Raw genomic sequence first — 22,039 nt, forward strand, 5'->3', positions numbered from 1 at the left:
AAGAAAAAGAAGATCACCTAATTGGGGGCCCTTAAACAACTGCGACTATGTGCACCGCCATGTTGTACTAAAATCTACAAGATATTAAAAATTTATTTAAAATCATCTGCAATAGTTGACATAGAATTGTCAGTTGAATACTCCTTTTAGTTACCTTCTTTACATGTCTCGCAACTTTTCTCACAAAATGCTGCATCTATCTATCTATCTTAAAGAACTCCATTCACTTTCTTTCCAAGCTCTGTGTCAGGTGGCTTGTCATCTGTTACACACCCGAGAAGAAGATGATGGATCAGCAGAAGAAGAAGGCGATGGAGGAGGAATTGTAGAAGACCTTCCTCCTAGCAGTGGGAAAGTGAGTTCAGCCTCATAGAGGAAATAATTCAGTGCAGGCAAGAAGTACCCAGGTGCAGGGTCAGAGCATCGCCGACCAATCATGTTGGGTAAACAGCGACACTGTCCATCCTCTGGAGAACACCTGACGGGACAGGAAATCCCCCCAAAAGACAGGAAGTGACACACTGGAGGCTCTATGGTGTCAGTTATTAAGAGTCTAATTACTGCTTTTATGATGAATTTCCAGCTCACAACAGCGTGCCATACCTATAAGGTAATAAACTGTTTTTTCTGATTATTTTACTGGTATTCAGTTGGTGCTTCCTGTTAATTTTTCTTCTTTCTCAAACTAACCTGTGATTCAGATCAAACTGACTGTTGATCTTTATTCAATACTTTTTATTATGTTTCACACAAAATAAAGACAGAAAGAAAACATACGTGCTGCCGTGAGCTCCGCCAATATCACAGTTACAAGGTGAGCATCTGAACACAGAGTTTCCCAAACCCCAGAAATCTGGCTGAACACAAACACATTAAAAGACATTAAAATCAGACTTTTCTTTCACTCAGACTGGCTAAAATGTTGTGATATTTGCTTTAGAATCACTGTGTCCAGGCAATCATTTCAAACTAAGGACAAAATATAGTTTACTTAAACACTGTTTTATGCTTTAAAACTCATTCATCATTTATTTTGAAAATTCAGACAATGCTTGCAGAGTTTGAATGAGTTTTTATGTGCCTTCAAATCATACAGTTTTTGTTCTTCTTCTTCTTGCTGCTTCAGGAATGACCACAGCATTATATTTATTAGATAGTTTTAATGTGATTCAGATATTTTGATTTTCCATTGTTATCACTACCTACATCCGTGTTACCACATCCGGGATGGAAAATGCTCTCACTACATGACAGTAACTGATGTTATTAGTACTTCAGTATCTTCTTAGATGAAATTTGAGATTTTATTACTTGTGTTGTGGAACTGATGAGGAAACTAAATACTGGGTTTAATATTGTATACAAAAAAATTTGTGCAGTCTTTAACTGCCAGCGCTCTTAAGCCTGTTGATGCTGTGTATCACAGTTCTCTTTTTTATGACTAGGGGCAGTTTCAACAGCAACCACTCTATTTTCTATGACTGCCATCTCCAAGTCCCAGAAAATCCCATGGGGTCCACGAACTATAGAAATGTTTTCAGTGGGAGACACATTTCGTCATCATCATGTGACTTCTCAGTCTCAGCTGATTGCAGGTTTCCAACCTTATGAGCAGTTCATCTGCACAATGATTAAAACTAAAACCACTGAAGGAACAATGGGCTGTGAGCTCAGTTTTGTAAATGGCCTCCTTGACTCCATGCTCAAACCAGCATTCCTCCCTGTCCACGATACATCCTCACCATTGAAAGAGTGTCCACTGGCCTGTAGGTGTAAATAGACTGCAGCGTCCTGGCCTAACCAGGTAGTTCCTCTGTGTTGTGGCATCTGCTTAGCCAGAGGTTGTTTGGTTGTAAAAATCAGCACTTAACAGTGTACAGGGGTAGGCAACGCCAGGCCTCAAGTGACAATGTCCTTCAGGTTTTAGATCTCATCCTGGTCAACACACCTGAATCAAATGATTAGTTCATTACCAGGCCTCTGGAGAACTTCAAGACATGCTGAAGAAGTCATTTAGCCATTTAAATCAGCTGTGTTGGATCCATGGCACATCTAAAGCAGGCAGGACACAGGCACTTGAATCCTGGCATTACCTATCTGTGTACATTATATTCCTTAGGTTGGGATTATTATTTGTTTGAATTATTTCCCAGCTCTATTATCAATTAAATTTAATGAGGATGAAAGGAAGCTAAAGAGTAAATTACTTATTTTACAGATGTGGCCTACCAGACACCGATCACACAGCGGTCCACTTGCCATTGGGTCACATTCACAAGTTCCTGTTAGCTGATCACATGACCCAACACTCCCCAAAGGATGACACCTGCACGCTGAAACACACACACACACACACACACACAGTCAGCCTGAAAGTTTCTGTCATGCTCATACCTTCAGCTCGTTGAAATCATCATATACACACAAGCAGGAGCTCCTTTGTTGAGAATGACAACAGGACAAATAAAGTTGTTTGGTCACCCTGACAACCCGTGGGGTCATCCTGCCTCAGGCTGAAGAAGCCATGTTTGCAGCGATCACAACGTTGACCCTCCACATTTTCTTTGCATACGCACTGACCGCTCAGAGCGTCACACTGACCGCCGCCACGTGAACCAGCTGGATCGCAGTTACATGCTGAAACACATCACCATTACATGGTATGACATCATCATCCCAAAGCTGTTACGTCATTTCACTCAATGTAGATTTATTTCTAAAGGACCAGATCAAAACAACATTATAAATTAAAGACCATACAATAATCATCATCTTGTTATGAGACAGCTTCCCTGAGAAACAAGGGGCTGATCTGTGTTGGGTAATCACCCTCCTCCTGAGGCTACAGTCATATCAACATAAACAGTGCTCTCGTTATTGTGCCATCAACTACAGATAGACAGTCTGCTACTACTGTGATTGAAATTGGCAATTACACACATTCTGTTTGCGACAAAAGTTATGCATGATACCATAGCTGTGATAAACTGAAAAAAACACTACACCCAAATCTACTGCCATCTTGATCAGAAATGTAGTGCTATACTGGAGCCAGGAGTGGACTTATCGGTCCACTGGGACACCGGCCTAAGCGTCATTATGGGCTGTGGTGAGGAGCCCATTTGATAAGAAAACAGCTTATGGACCAAGTCAAATTCATGGACCAAGCACGACTCCATCAGCCACAAACTTGCTGAGATTTAATTACCAGAACAACTGTCTGTGAAGGTTCTCAGTCATCCAGGTCATTGTAGTCTAAGGATCTTGGAAAGAAAAGCGTCTGGACTTCTTTAAGTTGCTTGAAGATGTTTCACCTCTCATCTGAGAAGCTTCTTCAGTTCTAAGGTCAAATGGTTGAACTCTGGGATTCTCCACCTAGAATTGAAGAAGCTTCTCGGATGAGAGGTGAAATGTCTTCAAGCAACTTAACGAATATCTGAATACCTGTACCATAAACATATTTTACTATCAGCTTTCACTGAGTTAATGGAGACTGTTACTGCACCATGTTGGTAAAAGTCATAAAGCACTGGGTTTGACATTCAGACATTACTGTTAACATAGAAAATATCCCATAAAGAGCTGCATTCTGACAAACATCCAGCCGCACCACTTCAGCAATGAAAGAAAATAATAGAAACAGAAAAAGGTGAGACTCATTTCTACAGGAACAGTGAGAGCATGAATATTCAAAAAGTAAAATAACAATAAAAGCTTACGTATGCAGGCTTGTGGGTCATCCTTCGCTCTCTGCGGATCCTGATACAAAAAAGGTTGACACTGTTCACACTGAGGCCCCATCCTGTTGTTGCCGCAGTCATCACACACACCGCCGCTCACACCTCCAGTCGCTTCGTAACGAGCTGCATCAAAGTGACACGAGTCCGAGTGACTGTGGCAATTACATGCTAAGAAAGACAGAAAACAGCATTTTAAAGTATAAAAGTTATGGAAAAAAATAATCATGTCAACAAACAAGATACAGAGGTGTTTAAGATTATCAAACAAATTTAAGTATAAAACAAAGATAACAAAACGGAACACAAAACGCAGTTTCTAAATGAAGTGGTTTATTATTACGGGGGGGGGGGGCAATTCCAAACCATCATGGCCCTGTGTGATTAAGTGATTGCCCCCTGAACCTAATAACTGGTTGGACCACCCTTAGCAGCAACAACTGCAATCAAGCATTTGTATTAACTGGCAATGACACTTTTACAGCCGTGGAGGAACTTTGGCCCACTCATCCTTGCAGAATTGTTGTAATTCAGCCACACTGGAGGTTTTTGGAGTATGAACTGCCTTTTTAAGGTGATGCCACAGCATCTCAATTGGATTAAGGTCAGGACTTTAACTAGGCCACTCCAAAGTGTTTTTTAAGCCATTCAGAGGTGGACTTGCTGCTGGGTTTTGATTATTGTCCTGCTACAGAAACCAAGTGCGCTTCAGCTTGAAGTCATGAACAGATGGCCTGCTATTCTCCTTCAGGATGTCTTGGTAGATGGAAAATTTCATGGTTACACTTACCACAGCAAGTTTTCCAGGTGCTGAGAAGGCAAAACAGCCCCAAACTATCACACTATCACCACCATATTTTAATGAAGCTATAATGTTGCTTTTCTAAAATGCTGTTAGTTTTATGCCAGATGTAATGGGGTGCACACCTTTCAAAAAGTTTAACTTTTGTCTTGTCAGTCCCCAGAGTATTTTCCCTAAAATTCTTGGGGATCATCAAGATGTTTTCTGGCCAAACTGATACAATCCTTTATTGTTCCTTTTGCCCAGCCACCTCTTTGCTGTAAGAACAGGAAGTGCTGTTTAACATTCACATTTTAACCTTGTAGACAATAATGGTCAGAGGTTTATAATTTTAAACTCCAAAAATTCTGCCAGAAAATGAGATTGGAGTGTAAAATTTTACTGAATTTTATTCCTCCTATTCCTATTTTTAATTTGTATTAATTTATGTTGATAAATAATGTCAAAGGTCCAGCTGGTTTATTTCTAATGGGAGAGAAAAGGCAGAAAGCTAATTTCACTCAGAGATGGAGACAGATAAGAAAGAAGGAGAGAAAGGAGAGAGGTTAGAATTAAAGGAAGGATCCTCATTTAAAGCTCACATGGAAGTAGGGCTGCCACGGTTAGTCGACTAGTCACGACTACGTCGACTATCAAAATCGTCAACGACTGATTTAATAGTTGACGCGTCGTTTGAAGCTTTGTAAGATCCCAAAAGACGCAGGAATAAGTAGCAGGATTTAAGAGTGTAATAACGGACTGAAACAGAAGATGGCAGCACTGCATGTACAAGGATGCCAGCTGCCGTTAAACCCCGAAGAAGAAAAAGTAGCTCTGACCCAGAATTCATAGCGCAGCCCAGCTTAGTTTCCAACAATGGCGGCAGCTAGTTAGTTTTAATGTTACTCTTATTATTCTTTCTGGGTCACAAAATAAACGTTTAACATATTTTCAGGCGAGAATGTAGCTGTGTAAACCTCAAATATCTGCTCAGTTTATCAGAACACCACATATTTTCAAAAGCGCTCCGACGTTTTTGGAGACATCTGTTACCCACTAGCTCAATAGCTAGCCGGGGGCGAGGCTCACTAGAGCCGTGAGAACACCGGCAAATCATTTTCAAACCCACCGCCGTCTTTCGCTACTCAGGTTAAACACGATATATGAGTCACTTAGATAACTTAAAAATGTTGTTGTTTGGCTTTTTTTTTTTTAGTGTTTTATTTGTTCCTGAGTAAATCGGTTTGTCTGAGATTAAAGTTATAGTTTTTACACAGCTGAATAAACATCAAGCAGACAGCTGATTATCAGAAGTGTGAGATGCTCCAGAATTTACTCCAGTGTCCTGTTATATTTTAGATAGCAAGGAGTTTATTAAACTTCACCGAAACAATCTGCAAATTTCATTAAAATTTAATAAACTATCATCTTGTCTTTATTTTTAGTTAGCACAGACCTTAAACACTTACAGCTGTAAGCTAATGATAGTTATATAAGAGCAGATGCTGCTGGTGCAATAAGCTGTATGTTTTACGTCCAATGGGTGATGATCTGATTAGTCGACTAATCGCAAAAATAATCGTTTGTGGCAGCCCTACATGGAAGTCCTCATGTCTCTGAATCTGTACGTGACACATGATGTTTGTTCATAAAGTTGCTGCTAAACAAACTGAGGCAGACTGTGTTATTTAAAGGCTGCAGGTTAGTGCAGGATGAACAGGAGAGTTTACTGCACTGTGATGGGTTCAAAGTAAAGAACAGTGTGACTGCTGCACAGTGGCTGTGGGATCATGGTCACAGTTAGCTTCCATCAATTGCAGCAGAGACTCACTGACTGAATTCATACCAACTCTATAGTGTAATATAAATACAGCATAAACAGGGTACTGTCAGGGTAGAGGATGGACTCAGCCAGGACAGGTCAGGAAACATCTGCTCACATCTGGTTGAATTCAGCTGTGTAAGAAAATGGACTGAAGCTCTCAGCAGAAATGGTTGTGATTGTTTTCCCCACACTGAGACATTACAGCTGATTTTATGTTCCCTACCTGCTGAATCCGCGCTGACCTCTTCCCTGCTTATTTCCTGTTTAAAGTCCCCCTCTACAATCGAGGCAACAGGAAACAGAGCTATTTTATTTTACTTCTTTTTCGCTGCTCATGTTCTACTTTTCTGATTCAAGGTGAACACATTTATTAGAATTAAAATGATTTGAATAAAAATTTAGACTGAAATAATGTATTATAATTTACTAATATTATTTTATTATAACATTAATAAAAAAAATAGGTGGTAGAAAGTCTAAATCATGCTTAAATTGTGCAAGGTTGTTCTATGACCACACACAGAACCATTTATTGTTACTGAAAAGTGCTGATATTCAATTTTAAAATGGGACAAAAAGCCATCAAATGCATCACCTGAGCTTCTAGTTTTGTGTCTTTCATCTATTTTAATTTAACCTTTGTCTGGATCTAAAATAGATCAGAACAAAATAAATAATTCAGTCATTAAAGTGGACATATACTTTTGACTTTTAACCAGACAGCAAAATTTCATTTCACATCAAAGGAATGTGTTTAAGAATGATTGAAAATCCCTAATAATCATATGCTATCCACAAATGTAAGCAATTCTACTTACTACTTACTCTAGTTGTAATTTGATATCATGTGAGGTATTCTGATATCTAAAATGAATCTGTAATACAGATGTAGGTTCTACAGAAGGAAGTTGACCTTCTGCTGCCTCAGCAAAAGTTCTTTGAAAGGGAAAACTGATTTCTTATTTTTTTATACGTTCAGGCTTTGCAAATATGCAAACATTTTGCAAACATCAGTTTGACAACTGAATCACAATGACATTTGTGTATTAGCCAAAAACCTAAAAATATTTTTGATAATGTTTCCAACAATCTCTTTTTTTTTAAATAAAACATTAAAAAGTGATACATTTATGTCAATTTGAGTTACCTCGGCAGATGTCTGCTGCACCCTCTCCTCCAGGCTTCCAGGGGGAGTCGTTGTGAAAATCCTGACATCTCTCACAGTTTTCTCCAGCTGTATTGTGCTTACAAACACATTGTCTGTGAACCTGAAATCAGAAAATATCTTTACCTGCTGAGCTCAACTGCAGTTTCAGGTGTAGTGTGATGTCGAGGGAAAAATGATGCATACACACATTTGATTAAAAATGTGCAGAGGTTATATTAGGACTCCATCTATTTTCCCCTGCTGGCCAGAACACCAGTTTTACCCAAAGACCACTGATTTGTGGATAGCAGAGGTCACACATGCATGATGACTTTTTCTAATTCTTAAGCCACAGCTGCCCAAATACATATAATCTTTTCTCTCAATTTTTGCCTTCATCTTTAATTTCTTTTTACTGACTTTCAAGTTCTTGATTCGCCTTTCAAAGCTGTTTGTTAAAAACAAAAAACCCAGCACGTTAACATTGATTAAATCACAATACAATACAATTTTATTTATATAGCACATTTAAAACCAAAGTGCTTCACAATAATGCAATAAGTCATTGTTATAAAATATTAACAAAGTACAAAAACAAGTACTAGTACTAATCCTAACAGATGGGAAGCACTAATCACTTTAAATAATCAAGTTAATCACTGAAGGACGAATAATTTCAGACCGGCTCTACTCCATACCATGCCAGGCTGGGTGAAAACGTCCCTGTGGACTCCAGCCATGGGCACACACTGGCTGGCGTGTCCGTTACAGAAACAGCTTCCTTGAACCACCATGTTGTAAACAGAATAGTAATATTTGTCCTGAGGGTTCCTGCGTTTTCGACTCAGCAGTGTGTCACCAAGTGTGAAAAGACGTGTGAAGTTCACCCGAATGTTTGTCACGGTGGTCAGATCTGAGGATGATGATCAGAACAATATTCAGTTTTACACGTTTCCCCTATTCCCATTAAAATGTTCCATTTGACAGACACATTAAAAGTGTCAGGGCTGCTGAGCGCCATTTGTTAGGGTCTATCTTCAGTCTGTCGCTGGGAAGTTTTTCCCAATGATGAATATGCAGAGAACATAATTGGAGATACATTTTCTGAATTTCAGGAGGGGGACTACGCCTCTAAACACGCCCCTTCCAGCTCTTATCTATATATAACCATTTATATATATATTTATATATATATATATATACATTTCTACAAGCTCTTTTGTCTCATTTTCGTGCACCACTCTCCCTCTCCTTTTTCAAGTCTTTCACTTCTTCACTTCACATTAGTACATGAGGGATCTGCCAGGCCTAGGAGACGCCTCCAGTTCAACTCCAAACTGCAGTTCAATTCATGTTTAAGCCATTCACTATTATCTATTCAAAAAAAGCTGTTAAACCTCAAATAACGACGTGGGCCCAGCTAGTGAATGATACATTTATTGGAGGCTCATTAGACATCTATTGTACCTCTTGTTAAAGAGCGTAAACCCCTGAGGCAAAAAAATGGGTGAAAGACTAAAACCTGCAGTTCCTCTAATGTTCGCAGCACATTGGTCCCCTTAGGCTATGTTCACACTGCAGGTCTTAATGCTTAATTCCGATTTTTTGATCAAATCAGATTTTTTTGGTCTGCTCGTTCACACTACAAATAAAATGTGACAGCAAACACGCTCTAGTGTGAACCCTCAAAGCGGCCCGCATGCGCAAAAGAGATGTCACACACAACGCGCTCCGTTTAGACCCAGAGCAAGCAATATTGTTTGACTGATGGACCTTAATATAAAGACTTGTTTCAGACCTTATGTTTCCCAATTTTGCTTTAAGTTATAAAGTTATTTTGTTATTTACATATGGCCTAGTAATTATCCTTATTGCTGTTTTAGAGAGGAGCGGTGCTTTAAAGGATAGCTGCAGATTTCTGTCAGAATCTGCAGATTATACAGTACAAATAAAATGTTCACGTTTCTCCAACGTTGTCTTCCCAACAGTTTTACTAACATCTACACTTGCTGGCCAGGAAGTGTTCACGATGTCTTCTCGTGCACTTCTCCGGTGCTAATAATTGGCGTCTGTCCTGTGTCAGTGATGTAAAAGACGGATTTAATGCGACATGATCATTCAAACTGCAGTCGCTTTCTAAAACATCATATATGTATCAGATTCAGCACCACATACGAAAGTGACCCAGATCGGATCTGTTCACACTGTCATACCATGATCGGATATGGGTCGCATAGGGTCAAAAAGGTCAGATTTGATGCACTTTCGCCTGCAGTGTGAATGTAGCCTTAGACTCCCATGTTAAAACGTTATAAAAGAAATAAGCCTGACCCCCCCCGCAGTTTGCCCCAGGGCAACTATGGTTTGCCTCCACCAGTGTGTGAATGTGAGAGTGAATGTATAGTGGAATTGTAAAGCACTTTGAGTGTCTAGAAAAGCGCTATATAAATGCAATCCATTATTATTATTATTACATATAAACACAGTGACAGCTATTTAGGAAAACCTCACCGTGGATGTTCGGTGCATGAGGGTTTTCTGTTTTAAAGACAGGATCAAGAGCTTTCAGGACCACCTAGAGGACAAATATAAGAAATACAAACATATTTACTTACACAGAACCAGTATAAAAAAGCATCATTAATGCTTTGCTGTTATATTACTTCATCATTTTATCATTCCTGTGAATTAGTTTCAGTTTTGTCTCAATGAATTCTTAAGACAAAGTCCAGAATGACTGAAGCCCAGGGGAGCTATAGAAAAAAGCTCATGTTCACACTGGCTGTAGTTACAATTGTTACCTCTCCAACTAAGGATGGTTCTGATCCAGAGTATCTGCTGTCACAGACAACGTCATCGATGCTCCTGGCGGGCGCAGTCGACACTGAAGGGAAATGAAGAGAACAGTCTTCTGCAAAGTAACGGACAACTGTCCAACTTCGCCCAAAATCCCTTGATCGTTCCACCAACATGGCTGCTGGCCGAAAACTCTGCACAGAGCAGATTAGCATTATTTTAATGTTTGATTAGGCAAATGTTAAAGGTGTAGGCTCTTTTCTATTCATACGACTTTTTGACTAACATTAAGTTAATTCCCTAAAAACATTAAATTCAGTACGCTTTAGAGGTATACCTTGAACCTGAGGACCAGGTGACTGAACTGGAACATAGTCTCCAGATTTAACTGGATGCTGACATTATGAACTCCTGCACAGAAGGCAAACACAGAGCAGACTTACAGTGTTGCAGATTATTTGTGATAGCATATTTTAACTGTAACGTTCCACAAACAGTAAGTCGTGTTTCTTTGTCACACACAGAGCAGTAGGGGTAGAGTTGCACAGCTAAGTGCTTTCTCTTACCCAAACACATTCTGCCACCTAAACAAAATGTTTTTTGTAACTAATATATTGATTTCACATAGTTTTCCTTCTCCCTCTGATTGGACAGTTTGTTGTTGCAGAAATACTCAAACTTACCAGTCTCCGACTGCCACCACTTCAGCTTTCTCTCGAGGTCAAAATTTGTGATGACATTCTCAATACGATGGCTGTTTGGGCTGTTGTAGCGATGATATGGTAGCCGAGAGTCACATGTGAAACATTTCTGCCCCTCCTATGAATAAACATAAACCAGCCTGATCAATGATTACCTCTGGGTTTATAATACTACAAGTAAACTACATGAAATATCATTACTTTAGTAGTAATGATATTTCATGTAGTTTATTGTAGTTAATTTCATTTATTAAGTATTTCAATCACCATAAAGGAGGTAATGCTTATTTCTTCATTATACCAACGCCTACAAATCATGGAACAGGCTATTAGCCCAGGCAAAAATAGCATCTTCCATGATATAACAAATTTATTTTGTTATTGATCAATGCAGAAGACAGAGTCATGCTTTAAGCTGTGCTTGAAGAGCCTGAACATACAATTTAAAACTGGATCATTGCCAAGTTGTCTGTTATTTTTACTTGTTCATCCTTTGAGCCTTTTCATGCTCGGGTGATTCACCAGTCAGAAGAACTTTGAATGCTGGAGAAATAATGCAAAGATTGACGATACATCAGAAGGAAAAGAAAATAAAGAGAAAAGCATACACGACGGGAGAGGTGGAAATGATCCTCAGGGTGAAGAGAACAGCGTCAGATAATAAAGACACAGATCTGAACATGCTTCAGTATGAAGACCAGCCAGAAACATCAATCAAAGAGAAAATGAGTTCAGCTGTAGTTTATTCACACACAGGCTGACATATCTTGCTTCACTTAACACACACACACACACACACACACACACTTTGTGTGTATGAATTTTCTATTTGACCTCCAGATATCCGATGATGCAGTAATTTTGTGGTCCATCCAGACCACAAGTGGATGACGCTGAGAGCTGAGCAGCACGACCAACCAACAGGTCACCCAGCTGGGGGTTACAGGAGCTGATGGGGCATGGGTCCTGGAAGTCCTTGTAGTCCTGAAGGTGAACTGCTGGAAGGAAAGCTGCAGAGAGACAAACTGACCAAAGACATTTGAGGTATTGGACATTTCTTCCAGACTCGGGAAAGTAGGTCTTTTAACAGACATAAAAATAAAATAGTTGTCTGCAGTTTAAATATTTCAGCATATCGTTAAATCGATCCTTTTTTCCAAAGCGTCACAGTGAAGTGTTTTTTTTCTAAATTATAGCTTTCTAGAAGGAGAAAGGTGTTCACATTTTTGTTTTTACAAGAGTTATGATGAGAACTAAAAATAAGTTTAAATTTAATAGATTGGGAAGAAAAACACGTGACAACAAGAGGAAAACCTTCAACAAGTGATTGCATGTCTGCAAATCTTCAGCTAAAATACCTTGAACAGCACACCTGATCAACCTGACAACTGCTCCCTGCCCTGGCCATAACAACTTGGACTTTTCCTCAAAGAGGAGGTGCACCTGCAGGTGTTGGACATCACATCTCACAACATGAGAACTGCAATGTCACTTTCTTTACAGGAAGTTTTATTCATTGTTAGATTAAACATTGAATTCTAATGTTTTGTTATCCAGGTCATGGTAAAGAGTTTGAAAAGAAAGTGATTGGAATTGTCATGGTTTGCGTGAGTGCTGGGTTTTTTTCACAATCCTGGCATTTCCACCTCTGGGCAGAGCTGCCGCATCACTGCTGAAAGGCTGCACCTAAGCCGGCAGCCCAGATTGTCTGCTAGCCCTCATTAGTCGCGGTTATAGTTATTCCTAAATTTGACTTTCTTCTCACAGAAAATCTCCGGATGTTGCTGAGACTCACTGCCATAGCCTGCCTTGGTTCAATCGCTTCAACTCGCAGTTTCTCCAACTATGCTCACCTGCCTTGCTCCCCACCCAGCACTCTGACTTTAACAGATCACTCATTGGATTACCTTTGCACCTCACCCTGACCACCTACCCCTCTATGCTTCACCTGCGCCTGTGAAAAGACTTTGCAATTCACAACTTACACCTTGGATCAGCATCTGAAACCCATTCTAACACCTGTTTCCCTCATTTCAGTGAGTGAGAATACCACCACACCCTTTCCCTCTGTCCCACACCCCAGGGGTCCTGCACTGGAAGTGTCCAACTGTTTGCCATCTATAATCCAGTTTTGAGATCCTTCCCAGGCCCTCTTTTGGGATCACTCCTACTAGGGTTTAAATACCCAGGGCTCTCCACCATTTCATTTTATAACTGGAGACGCTTCTTGGATGCGAGGTGAACTGTCTTCAGGAAACTTAAAGAAGTCCAGGTGCTTTGTTTCCAAGCTCTAGTGATTTTAATGGTCCTTCCTTCACTGAGTGAAAGTTCAGAAAACATATGGCAGTGATTAGAAACTGAACTTACCGATGAAAAAGTGAAAGATCATGTTGTGCTGAGGCTGGTCAGGTAGATTCCACAGATCTCTAGCAAATTCTTCTTACTCTGAGCACAAAAACATGTAAACATCTTCATCACATTTATTGCTAAATTACTCATTTCGTGATTGCTAATCTAAGGTCAGTTTTATCTGCATAAACAATAAAATGTATATTTAACAAAACCAAACACATTTAAGGGAAACAAACAAAAATCACACCGATAATTTTTCATGTTCTTATCAATAAACAGTTCAATTCTGTTTTATTGATAGAGCAGTTCACAACAATAATCACTTCTGAATTGACTCTTATCCAGCCTCTTAACATTTCATTTGCTGTTGGCTGCTCTGTTAACTGAGTCTCTATCTTTACACTGTGGAGTCCCCTGGAAAAGTTGAAACAGATATTGTATTTTAATTGTGTTATGAGACAAACAATTCTAGTAAGCACATGACAAATATGTCATCATTAATGTCACCATATATGACAAAATAAAGAAAAAGTGATTTGTAAATAAGATAGTAATCTCATGTACTATAACTAGAAAATGGTTATGAAAAATCTGCTAACCTTCGATTAAATGCTAGTTCTTTCTTTTTTTTCAAACTGAATAAAAGAAAGTGGGGTATTGGTTGAATATAATATGCCTCCTCCCATTTAAATAAAAGAGCCTGACAGAGCAGTATGTTTTCACAGAGCAATCAAATGCAACCCCCTGAGGGGACTGATGCACTTTCACAGGAATGAAAGGAAAATGAAGTTTTGCTGAACATTTCAACACCTTCCATGCGTTTAAGCCAGTTTTATTGCACAAGTTCTTTATGGAGAGGCAAGTTATCATTTTGTGTTGTTTCTAAGTTAGCTTTATTGTCCCCTGCAGGGAAAGTGCTATGGGAAACAGAAGTGGATAGGTATGTTGGATCAGTATGTTCACAACATAGTAAATATAAACAGATTTCCAACTTGTTTTTCGAAACAGTTGGAACACTGTAAAGGTTAAAAAGGTAGGTAAAAAATTAATAACAAAAACAATTTTCCCAGGAAAAGGCATAATCCAGATGGGAGCTAGTGTTTCTCATCATTCAAACTTCTCCGTGATTTACATGTAAAACACTGACTTAATCGTGTTAGTGATGTGCAAAAACAAAGCTTTCTCTGGACTCCTTAGAATGCCTAACACGAAAAATACAAATACTCTAAATATTCATGCTCACAAATTTTGCACAAGTTAAATAGGATTTGCAAATTACATTTCAAGATGTGCGTGTGTGTGTAATGGAATGAAGTACTGAATATTTATCATGCTCCTGGGAATATTGTTTATAGGTATGAACTTAAAGTGATAAATATCTTGATGTGATCTGTCACACATCCTTATAGCCACAATCGATTAGAATGGTCTGACAGGACCTTGAACATATTTAAAAAGTACAATTGTCGAATGACAAAAACTGTCAAAAACTTGGTGGTAACATTTATATGTACACTGAAAATACCCACCAACCTTTAATTTCTACTTTAGAATAGTGAAACGATAAAACAAATTCATAGGTTCACAATTTAACACACCAACTATTAATTACCAATTATATCTACAACCCCAAATACATTTCAGTGCAGAGCAATTAACGCTTCACAAAATACTGTTTGCAGGCTTACAGTTCTATGAAATGCAAATTATTCCAGTTAAATTGAACAAATCAGCTGATCATATGAGGTACAAAGCTGCCTGACTTTTCTAACAGCAGGTCCAGTTTTGACTTAAAAGATAGTTGATAGACTTAATTAGAGTAAATATGGAACATACCTACTTCTGCCTCCATCGCAAAAGAAAGAACACATCTGGGCAAGTAACAGCACACCTGAGACATATGCAGCCTCAGGCTGTACTTATCAGTGTGAGAGATTAAAAAAAAGGCAAAGAGAGAAAGTGAGAAAGTCGGTGTGTGTAAGAGAGAATATTGCACAGGCATAACTCCCATAGGAGAGGGATTGGGAGGGTTTTTTATCTTCGCATTTGTCATGTTGTACCAGAACAAAAAGAGCAGGTAAAATAAAATCAAATTCAAATTTTATTTGTCAGTTACACAATCATACACAGCAAGACATGCAGTGAAGTGCTTATTAGTGTGCAATTCCAGACCAGTATAAATACAACTAGAGAGGGAAAATTTCAGAAGAAATTTTAAATGTGCCTATGCTGCTGCCAATGAGTGTAGTTTACCATTCATACGACTACAGGGAGCAAAGAGGCACAGAAAAGAAGACCAGACACCAGCGAGGGAGGATAAGAAGGACAGACGCAACAACATTGTCATCCCCTATGTAGCTGGTGTATCAGAAAAACTCAGGAGAGTTTTCTCCAAGCATGACATCCCGGTGCATTTCAGACCCAGCAACACACTCAGACAAAAACTGGTTCACCCGAAAGATAAAACGCCAAAACACAGACTTAACAACGTGGTGTATGCTGTACAGTGCAGCGAGGAATGCCCAGACCTCTACATTGGAGAGACCAAACAGCCACTTCACAAGCGCATGGCACAACACAGAAGAGCCACCTCCACAGGACAAGACTCAGCAGTCCATCTGCATCTTAAGGATAAAGGACACTCTTTCGAGGATGCCAATGTTCACATTTTGGACAGAGAGGACAGATGGTTTGAAAGAGGAGTGAAAGAAGCATCTATGTCCACTGTGAGCGACCATCTTTGAACAGAGGCGGGGTTTATGACACCAACTCTCTGCCATCTATAATCCAGTTTTGAGATCCCTCCCCAGACGCCTTAACGCCCACTCACATCCTGGGCCATCTGACCTCAGGAATTCGCATGATAAGGTGGGGCCAGGTTTCACAATGAACACACCCGAAACTCTGGCTGATTGGGACCCACACCCAGTTTCACACCTTGGCTCAGGCGATTAGAGGATCATCAGGGGTCCTTTTGTCCCTCTGTGGGGGGTCACTCCCACTAGGTTTATATAGGGCTTTGGAGTTGACGTCACACCGCAATGCATTGTGGGAGCGCAGCGCCAATCTACGAATTAAAACAAACACACTGTGTTGGAACCACGACTACAAGAAAGATGCTTAAAAGCAGCTCAAAAGAGAATGAACTGTATAGAGACCGATTGCGTCCAGAGGCGAAGCAGCGGTACTTGCAGAAAATAGCGTGCATTGGAAATGTGGACCCGTATGAAATACGGCCGTGGAGTAGAAACCCCGAACACCTAGCGCTATTTTGTACCTTGTCTGTGGAGTCAGCGCGTACAAGTCGTCATTCAAACAAAGGTAAGTCAGCTCGAGTACTGCGAGTGAAATGCGTTTGATTTCCCTGCAAACATTCACATTAGTGCAGCATAAATTCATTCATGAGGGGAAATTACAGTGAGAACATGTGGAGGCTGTTAGAGGGATAACAGTGAGTTCAGTGCATTGATGTGACATTCTCCTGAAGGATTGTTATTCTTTATGGTTAAAGAAATTGCACTAATTTATTCATATTTATTATAAATAATCCTAATTACACATCTTGCTTACATGTTTGTATCCTGTGTCACTAAAAATACATTTTATTTTAGTTTTATACTTTGATTAATGACCTGCAGAATCTCCTTATCATATTAAGTGATTCATAATTGTCACTTTATGCTTTCTCCATCTCTACAGTGATGACATCCTTGCATTACATACTTTAGGTTCATTTTCTGCAGGCAGGTTTCTGACAGAACAGACAGATTTAGACTATAACCTGCAGCGTTCTATAGATGGACACATAAAGAAATGAAAAATGACATGTATGTGCTAACTTTCTAGACACTTTGTTACATTTATGATAAAGTAGATTAAACACATTTGTGTCGGCCTTGGCTCATAGTTCTTGTCTTTAAATGAACTTTGTCTGTGTGTGTTTCAGGTGCTGCACTCTAAGACTGAATGAACCAGCATTGCAGCCATGGGTCACTGTGAGCATCACAGGGAAGGTTGAAGTCGCCCACTGCACCTGTATGGCCGGAGTCGCAGAGACCTGCAGCCACGTCACTGCTCTTCTGTTTAATGTAGAAGCAACAGTGTTGATCTGTGGCACAAGGACTGTTACAGATGAACCTGCATACTGGGTTTTGCTGGGTAATATGACCAAGATACAGCCAGAGGTTGGCCATAAGATAGACTTCTCCTCTTCAGCTGCCCAAAAAAAGGCTCTTGATCAAAACATAAACAGACCATCTGTAGTGACAGGTAAAAGGAGCCGTCCTCAAAAAAGAAAACCCCCACCTGCTACTGTGGAGTCTAGATGTATGCTTGTAGTGCACTGCCGTGTAAATAATTTGCATTAACTGAATATGTACTGACTGAGTCCCACTGTTCAAAAGTTGAATAAAGAAACAAACTAAATTTTGCCTCTTTTTTTATTTTATTAAAACCACTTTATAGAACATCACATCAGTAACAGTGTAAAATAATTAAACTATTAAACTATCTTGTTCAGAGAGGGAGGAGGAACGTCCCCCGAAATATTTTTTAAATGGTGCACTGTCTTAATGAGTTTATGAATGATGTGAACCTTTGCTGAGAAGTCAGGATCATCTGACTGTATTTTCTTCTGTGGAGGTGCGGCCCGGTCCGTGTGTGAATAAAGATCAGCAGGTGAATTTATTAAAGTGTGAGTTCAGGTGAAATCAGAGAGGTGTGTGTTAAAGAGTGTGTAACTGCCCACTGTGACGTCACATCCACAGTGTGTCATCAGTGTTTGTGGTCACAGTGTTTGTTTTCATATTCAGGTTCTCGTTTAAAGTCTCTGTCGTTCACACGTTACTGTTAAATGTTTGAATGTGAGTGTGTGCCTGTGTAACAGCGCCCTCTAGTGGACGAGCTGGCCTCCTGCACTATGAGCTCTCCAGACAGGAATGAGCTTTGAGCAGCTCTATGTAACCCTGGTAAACATAGCTGTCAATAAATAAAGCCTGCTAGTAAAAACAGTCATAAGAAATAGATTACAGGTGATAAATAATCAATAAATAGATCATAATGGTTAAAAAACTAATTAAAAAACATCAACAATGATGCAATTCATGATATAGTGTTTCATTTGTGTTTAAAAACATGTGAAAGGTTAAACTTGCTGCTTCACTGTTTTTGTGTTAATTCAGGTAAAATGGGTAAAATATGTGTTCAGACTCTTATTACAACTATAATAAGAACATAACTGAACGGGACTTGGTGAGTAGTGTTAGTGAGATGAAGCTTCGTGATGAACTGAAGCTTCTATCCAACTGGTCGATTTATGGTTTGAAGCATTGTGATGATTCATTTGCTCTACTGCGCCATCAAGTGGACGATTCTAGTGAAACAGGCTCTGTGATTATAATGATGTGATGTGTAAACCTCTAAACTGAATATATACATTCTTTTCATGGTTATTTATCCCAAATATTTTCTCAGTGTGTCTGATACAAAAGAGAAAGTGGAAACTTTTGATATGATTGTGTAACTGTTAGGGCTCGGTATCGTCACTGATTTCTAGAATCGATTCCACGATTGGATTCTGATCATGCATCACTACATATCCATATTTTTATATCTATAAAAAGAAAGCTGACACTTGCCAGACTTTATCAAAGGTGTGAGCGTCACAGCAGAGGCCTTTGTGTCAAAGTAGCTGAGGATAAAACAGAGAAACATGAAGGTGATTTTCCTGCCCTGGATTTTATAAAAATATTCTGCAGTACATCAAAAACGAAAGAAAACCATGAATCAACATCTGAACATTACCTGATGCTGCTGAAGTGAAACAAGGTTACAGAGGTTGGATTAGAGACACAGCAAAAGTTTCTAATTTTTAAAAAGTTTAAATATGTTCAGTATTTAACAGCAGAAATTAGGCTTTCTTTTTGGAAGTAAGTGAAAGGAAACAAACAGCGTCCGACAGGCTGTAAACAGTGGTAGACTTGTGCGTAACAAGCAAGCGAATAATGCAGAAAACAGATTTTTAGACGGGATACAGAGAGAGAGAGTGTTATGATCCAAGCAGCCAGGAACACAGGCACAAATGTAATCTTCAAAAAAATGGGTTTTATTATACGCCCAAAAAGGACAACATGATTACAAAAATTCAAAATAACAAACAATAAAGTTTTTAGGAACCAAGTGGACCCATAAAAGAGGTTAACTTAACAGAATGCTACTCAAAAGTCACTTAACAAAAACATAACTCAACAAACTGCCCTGCCCAAATGAGAAACAGCTCCAGTTATATAGCAAATGAATAAACCATTATATACACCAAAGGTGAAAACTAAAGAGATAACAGCTAACCATCATTCAAGAAGAACCCCATTCCCCCTGCATGATCACAATAGATGGTCCAGTCCACTTTATTGGCTTCTGCATTTAAACCAGCTCCACCCTCAGCCTCCTCTTTCAGCCAAACCAGGAAGGACTGGAGCGGAGGTCAGGTAACTCCGAAAGAGCAGAAATATAATCAATATAACATACCTATATAAAATAACAAGCAATGCAAAGCAAAGTCTATGCCACCATTTGGGCTATAGCTTAGTGCTGTCATGCATTACAGGTAAACTCAAAATATCAAATTAGTTAACTTATGATCACAGAAGCTTTAGAGCATAACGTAAACATAAGACAAAAGACCAAATGAATATTACCAAGCATCTCAGTTGTGTGGTTGCATGCATCCATCACAGAGAGAGAGAGAGCGAGAGAGCTGTGCATGAAGTGTGATTTTTATCGTGCTCGAAGCGAAACAGCAAAAGTCAGAGTGAATCCATGACGATGTTTATGTGAAGCGTAGTTTGGATCTTCTTTTGCTGCTGCTTCATGTTGTGTTGGGCTCTTGAATAAAACTCCTGCTCAAGTGATAACGTGGAGCAACAACAATCTTTAATGCAGTTTTTCTCGTGGCTGTTCACGTGCCAACCCATTTCCTGTTTGTGGGTAAGTACTGCCGCCTAGTGACGCATGCATGTACATCCATATAGATTACACCACAGTTCAGTCAATATTGTTTGGACAGAGATAAAAGCTGCAGCTTCAGAATCAGTGCAAAAAGGGCGTAAACACAAAACGCGGACCGGCCGACGGATCAGAATCAGCGAGCTGTCGGCTTTCAGCCACAACCGTGTCCGTGCTGTCGGGTGAGAAAGCCACATCTCACTGATCCTGATCCGTGATCCATAAACGCTTTGTGTTTATGTCTTTGTGCACTGTAAAATGTAATTCTAGATGTTTGTTATTTCAACATATTGTTCTATATCAGTTTGACGATAGATGACTGAAGTTGTTGTTATAACATAGAATTACAAGTTAAAATTGCCTTTTATATCGAAAAATTTTAGAAAAAGTAGTACTAGAACAACTTAACTATTTCCTGGATAAAAATGCTGTTATGGACACTTTCCAGTCTGGTTTTCATAAATTGCATTCCACTGAAACGGCCTTACTTAGAGTATCCAGTGATATGTTGATGGCAGCAGACTCTGGAGAGCACACCGTGCTGGTCCTGCTGGATCTCAGCTCTGCTTTTGACACTGTAGATCACAGCATCATGATAAACAGACTCGAGAACTTGTTTGGGATTACTGGTGTTGTTTTAAAATGGTTTATATCATATCTGTCTGAGAGATCTTTTACTGTTTGCATGAATCATGTCACGTCAGAATCAACAGTTTTGCCGTGTGGGGTACCTCAGGGATCTGTCCTGGGTCCAATTCTCTTTTTACTTTATGTATCTCCCCTAGGCCAAATTATTAAGCGCTATAAATATATCTCCTATCATCTCTATGCTGACGACATCCAACTATACTGTTCCTTCAAAATGTCTGAGTTTTATAAATTGTCTAATTTAAGTAATTGCCTGACAGAAATCAACAAATGGTTATATGACAATTTTCTCCAACTAAACTCTGATAAAACAGAAACTCTAATTATTGCTCCAGACCACATGGTCCCAGAAATCAGACAGCATATCAGCTTCTTAGACCCTTCTGTAAAATCAAGCCTTAGAAACCTCGGTGTCATATTTGACATGTCGCTCGAGCAGCAGTCTAAGCAGCTGGTCTGAAACTGTTTTTATCATTTACGGAATATTTCTAAACTCAGACTAATGATATCAAAGCTTGAACTTGAGATGATTATTCATGCTTTTATTTCTTCTCGTTTAGACTATTGTAACGGCCTTTTTACTTGTTTAACAAATCGTCTTCAGACTGTGCAGAACGCTGCAGCACGTCTCTTAACAGGCACCAAGAGAAGATCGCATATCACTCCAGTCTTGGCCTCCCTGGGCTTTAAGGTCATTAGATCAGAGACTGCTGGTGGTACCACGCACTCATTTTAAAACTCGTGGTGATCGGGCCTTTCAGACGGCGGCACCACGGTTGTGGGATTCTCTCCCACTGTCTCTTCGCTGCACGGACTCCATTGATTCTTTTAAGAAACAGCTGAAGACATTTTTATTTAGAAAAGCATGGATGAATTTCTTCTTATGCTGTTTTTATAGTTTTATTGTTTTACATTGTTTTATTTACTGTTATATTGTTTTTATATTCCCATTTTCTGTGTTGTAAAGCACTTTGTGATCTTTATCTGTGAAAAGTTTACTTACTTACTTTAACCTTTGTACTGTTTTCTTCAGTTAATTTTGGAGTTACT

At 39.3% G+C, this 22,039-nt stretch overlaps 1 protein-coding gene across 1 annotated transcript in view; it reads right to left on the reverse strand.

Moving 5' to 3' along the window:
• Nucleotides 1-22,039, reverse strand: part of LOC146666956 (laminin subunit beta-4-like) — a 75,886-nt gene that overhangs the window by 52,370 nt on the left and 1,477 nt on the right. The window contains exons 2-14 of the mRNA XM_085415105.1: nt 13,355-13,432; nt 11,822-12,012; nt 10,970-11,105; nt 10,624-10,697; nt 10,292-10,480; nt 10,002-10,065; nt 8,189-8,403; nt 7,491-7,611; nt 3,720-3,908; nt 2,482-2,637; nt 2,230-2,333; nt 778-857; nt 274-478 (exon numbers count right to left, since the gene is read on the reverse strand). Coding sequence (XP_085271231.1) covers nt 274-478; nt 778-857; nt 2,230-2,333; nt 2,482-2,637; nt 3,720-3,908; nt 7,491-7,611; nt 8,189-8,403; nt 10,002-10,065; nt 10,292-10,480; nt 10,624-10,697; nt 10,970-11,105; nt 11,822-12,012; nt 13,355-13,376 — 1,746 coding nt within the window. The 5' untranslated portion in view covers nt 13,377-13,432. The remainder of the gene's footprint in view (nt 1-273; nt 479-777; nt 858-2,229; nt 2,334-2,481; nt 2,638-3,719; nt 3,909-7,490; nt 7,612-8,188; nt 8,404-10,001; nt 10,066-10,291; nt 10,481-10,623; nt 10,698-10,969; nt 11,106-11,821; nt 12,013-13,354; nt 13,433-22,039) is intronic.

Source organism: Rhamphochromis longiceps, linkage group LG7 (genome assembly GCF_057381845.1).
Source record: "Rhamphochromis longiceps isolate RC_006_pf linkage group LG7, R_longiceps_female_GT1.1, whole genome shotgun sequence".
In the NCBI taxonomy this organism is placed as follows: Eukaryota; Metazoa; Chordata; class Actinopteri; order Cichliformes; family Cichlidae; genus Rhamphochromis; species Rhamphochromis longiceps.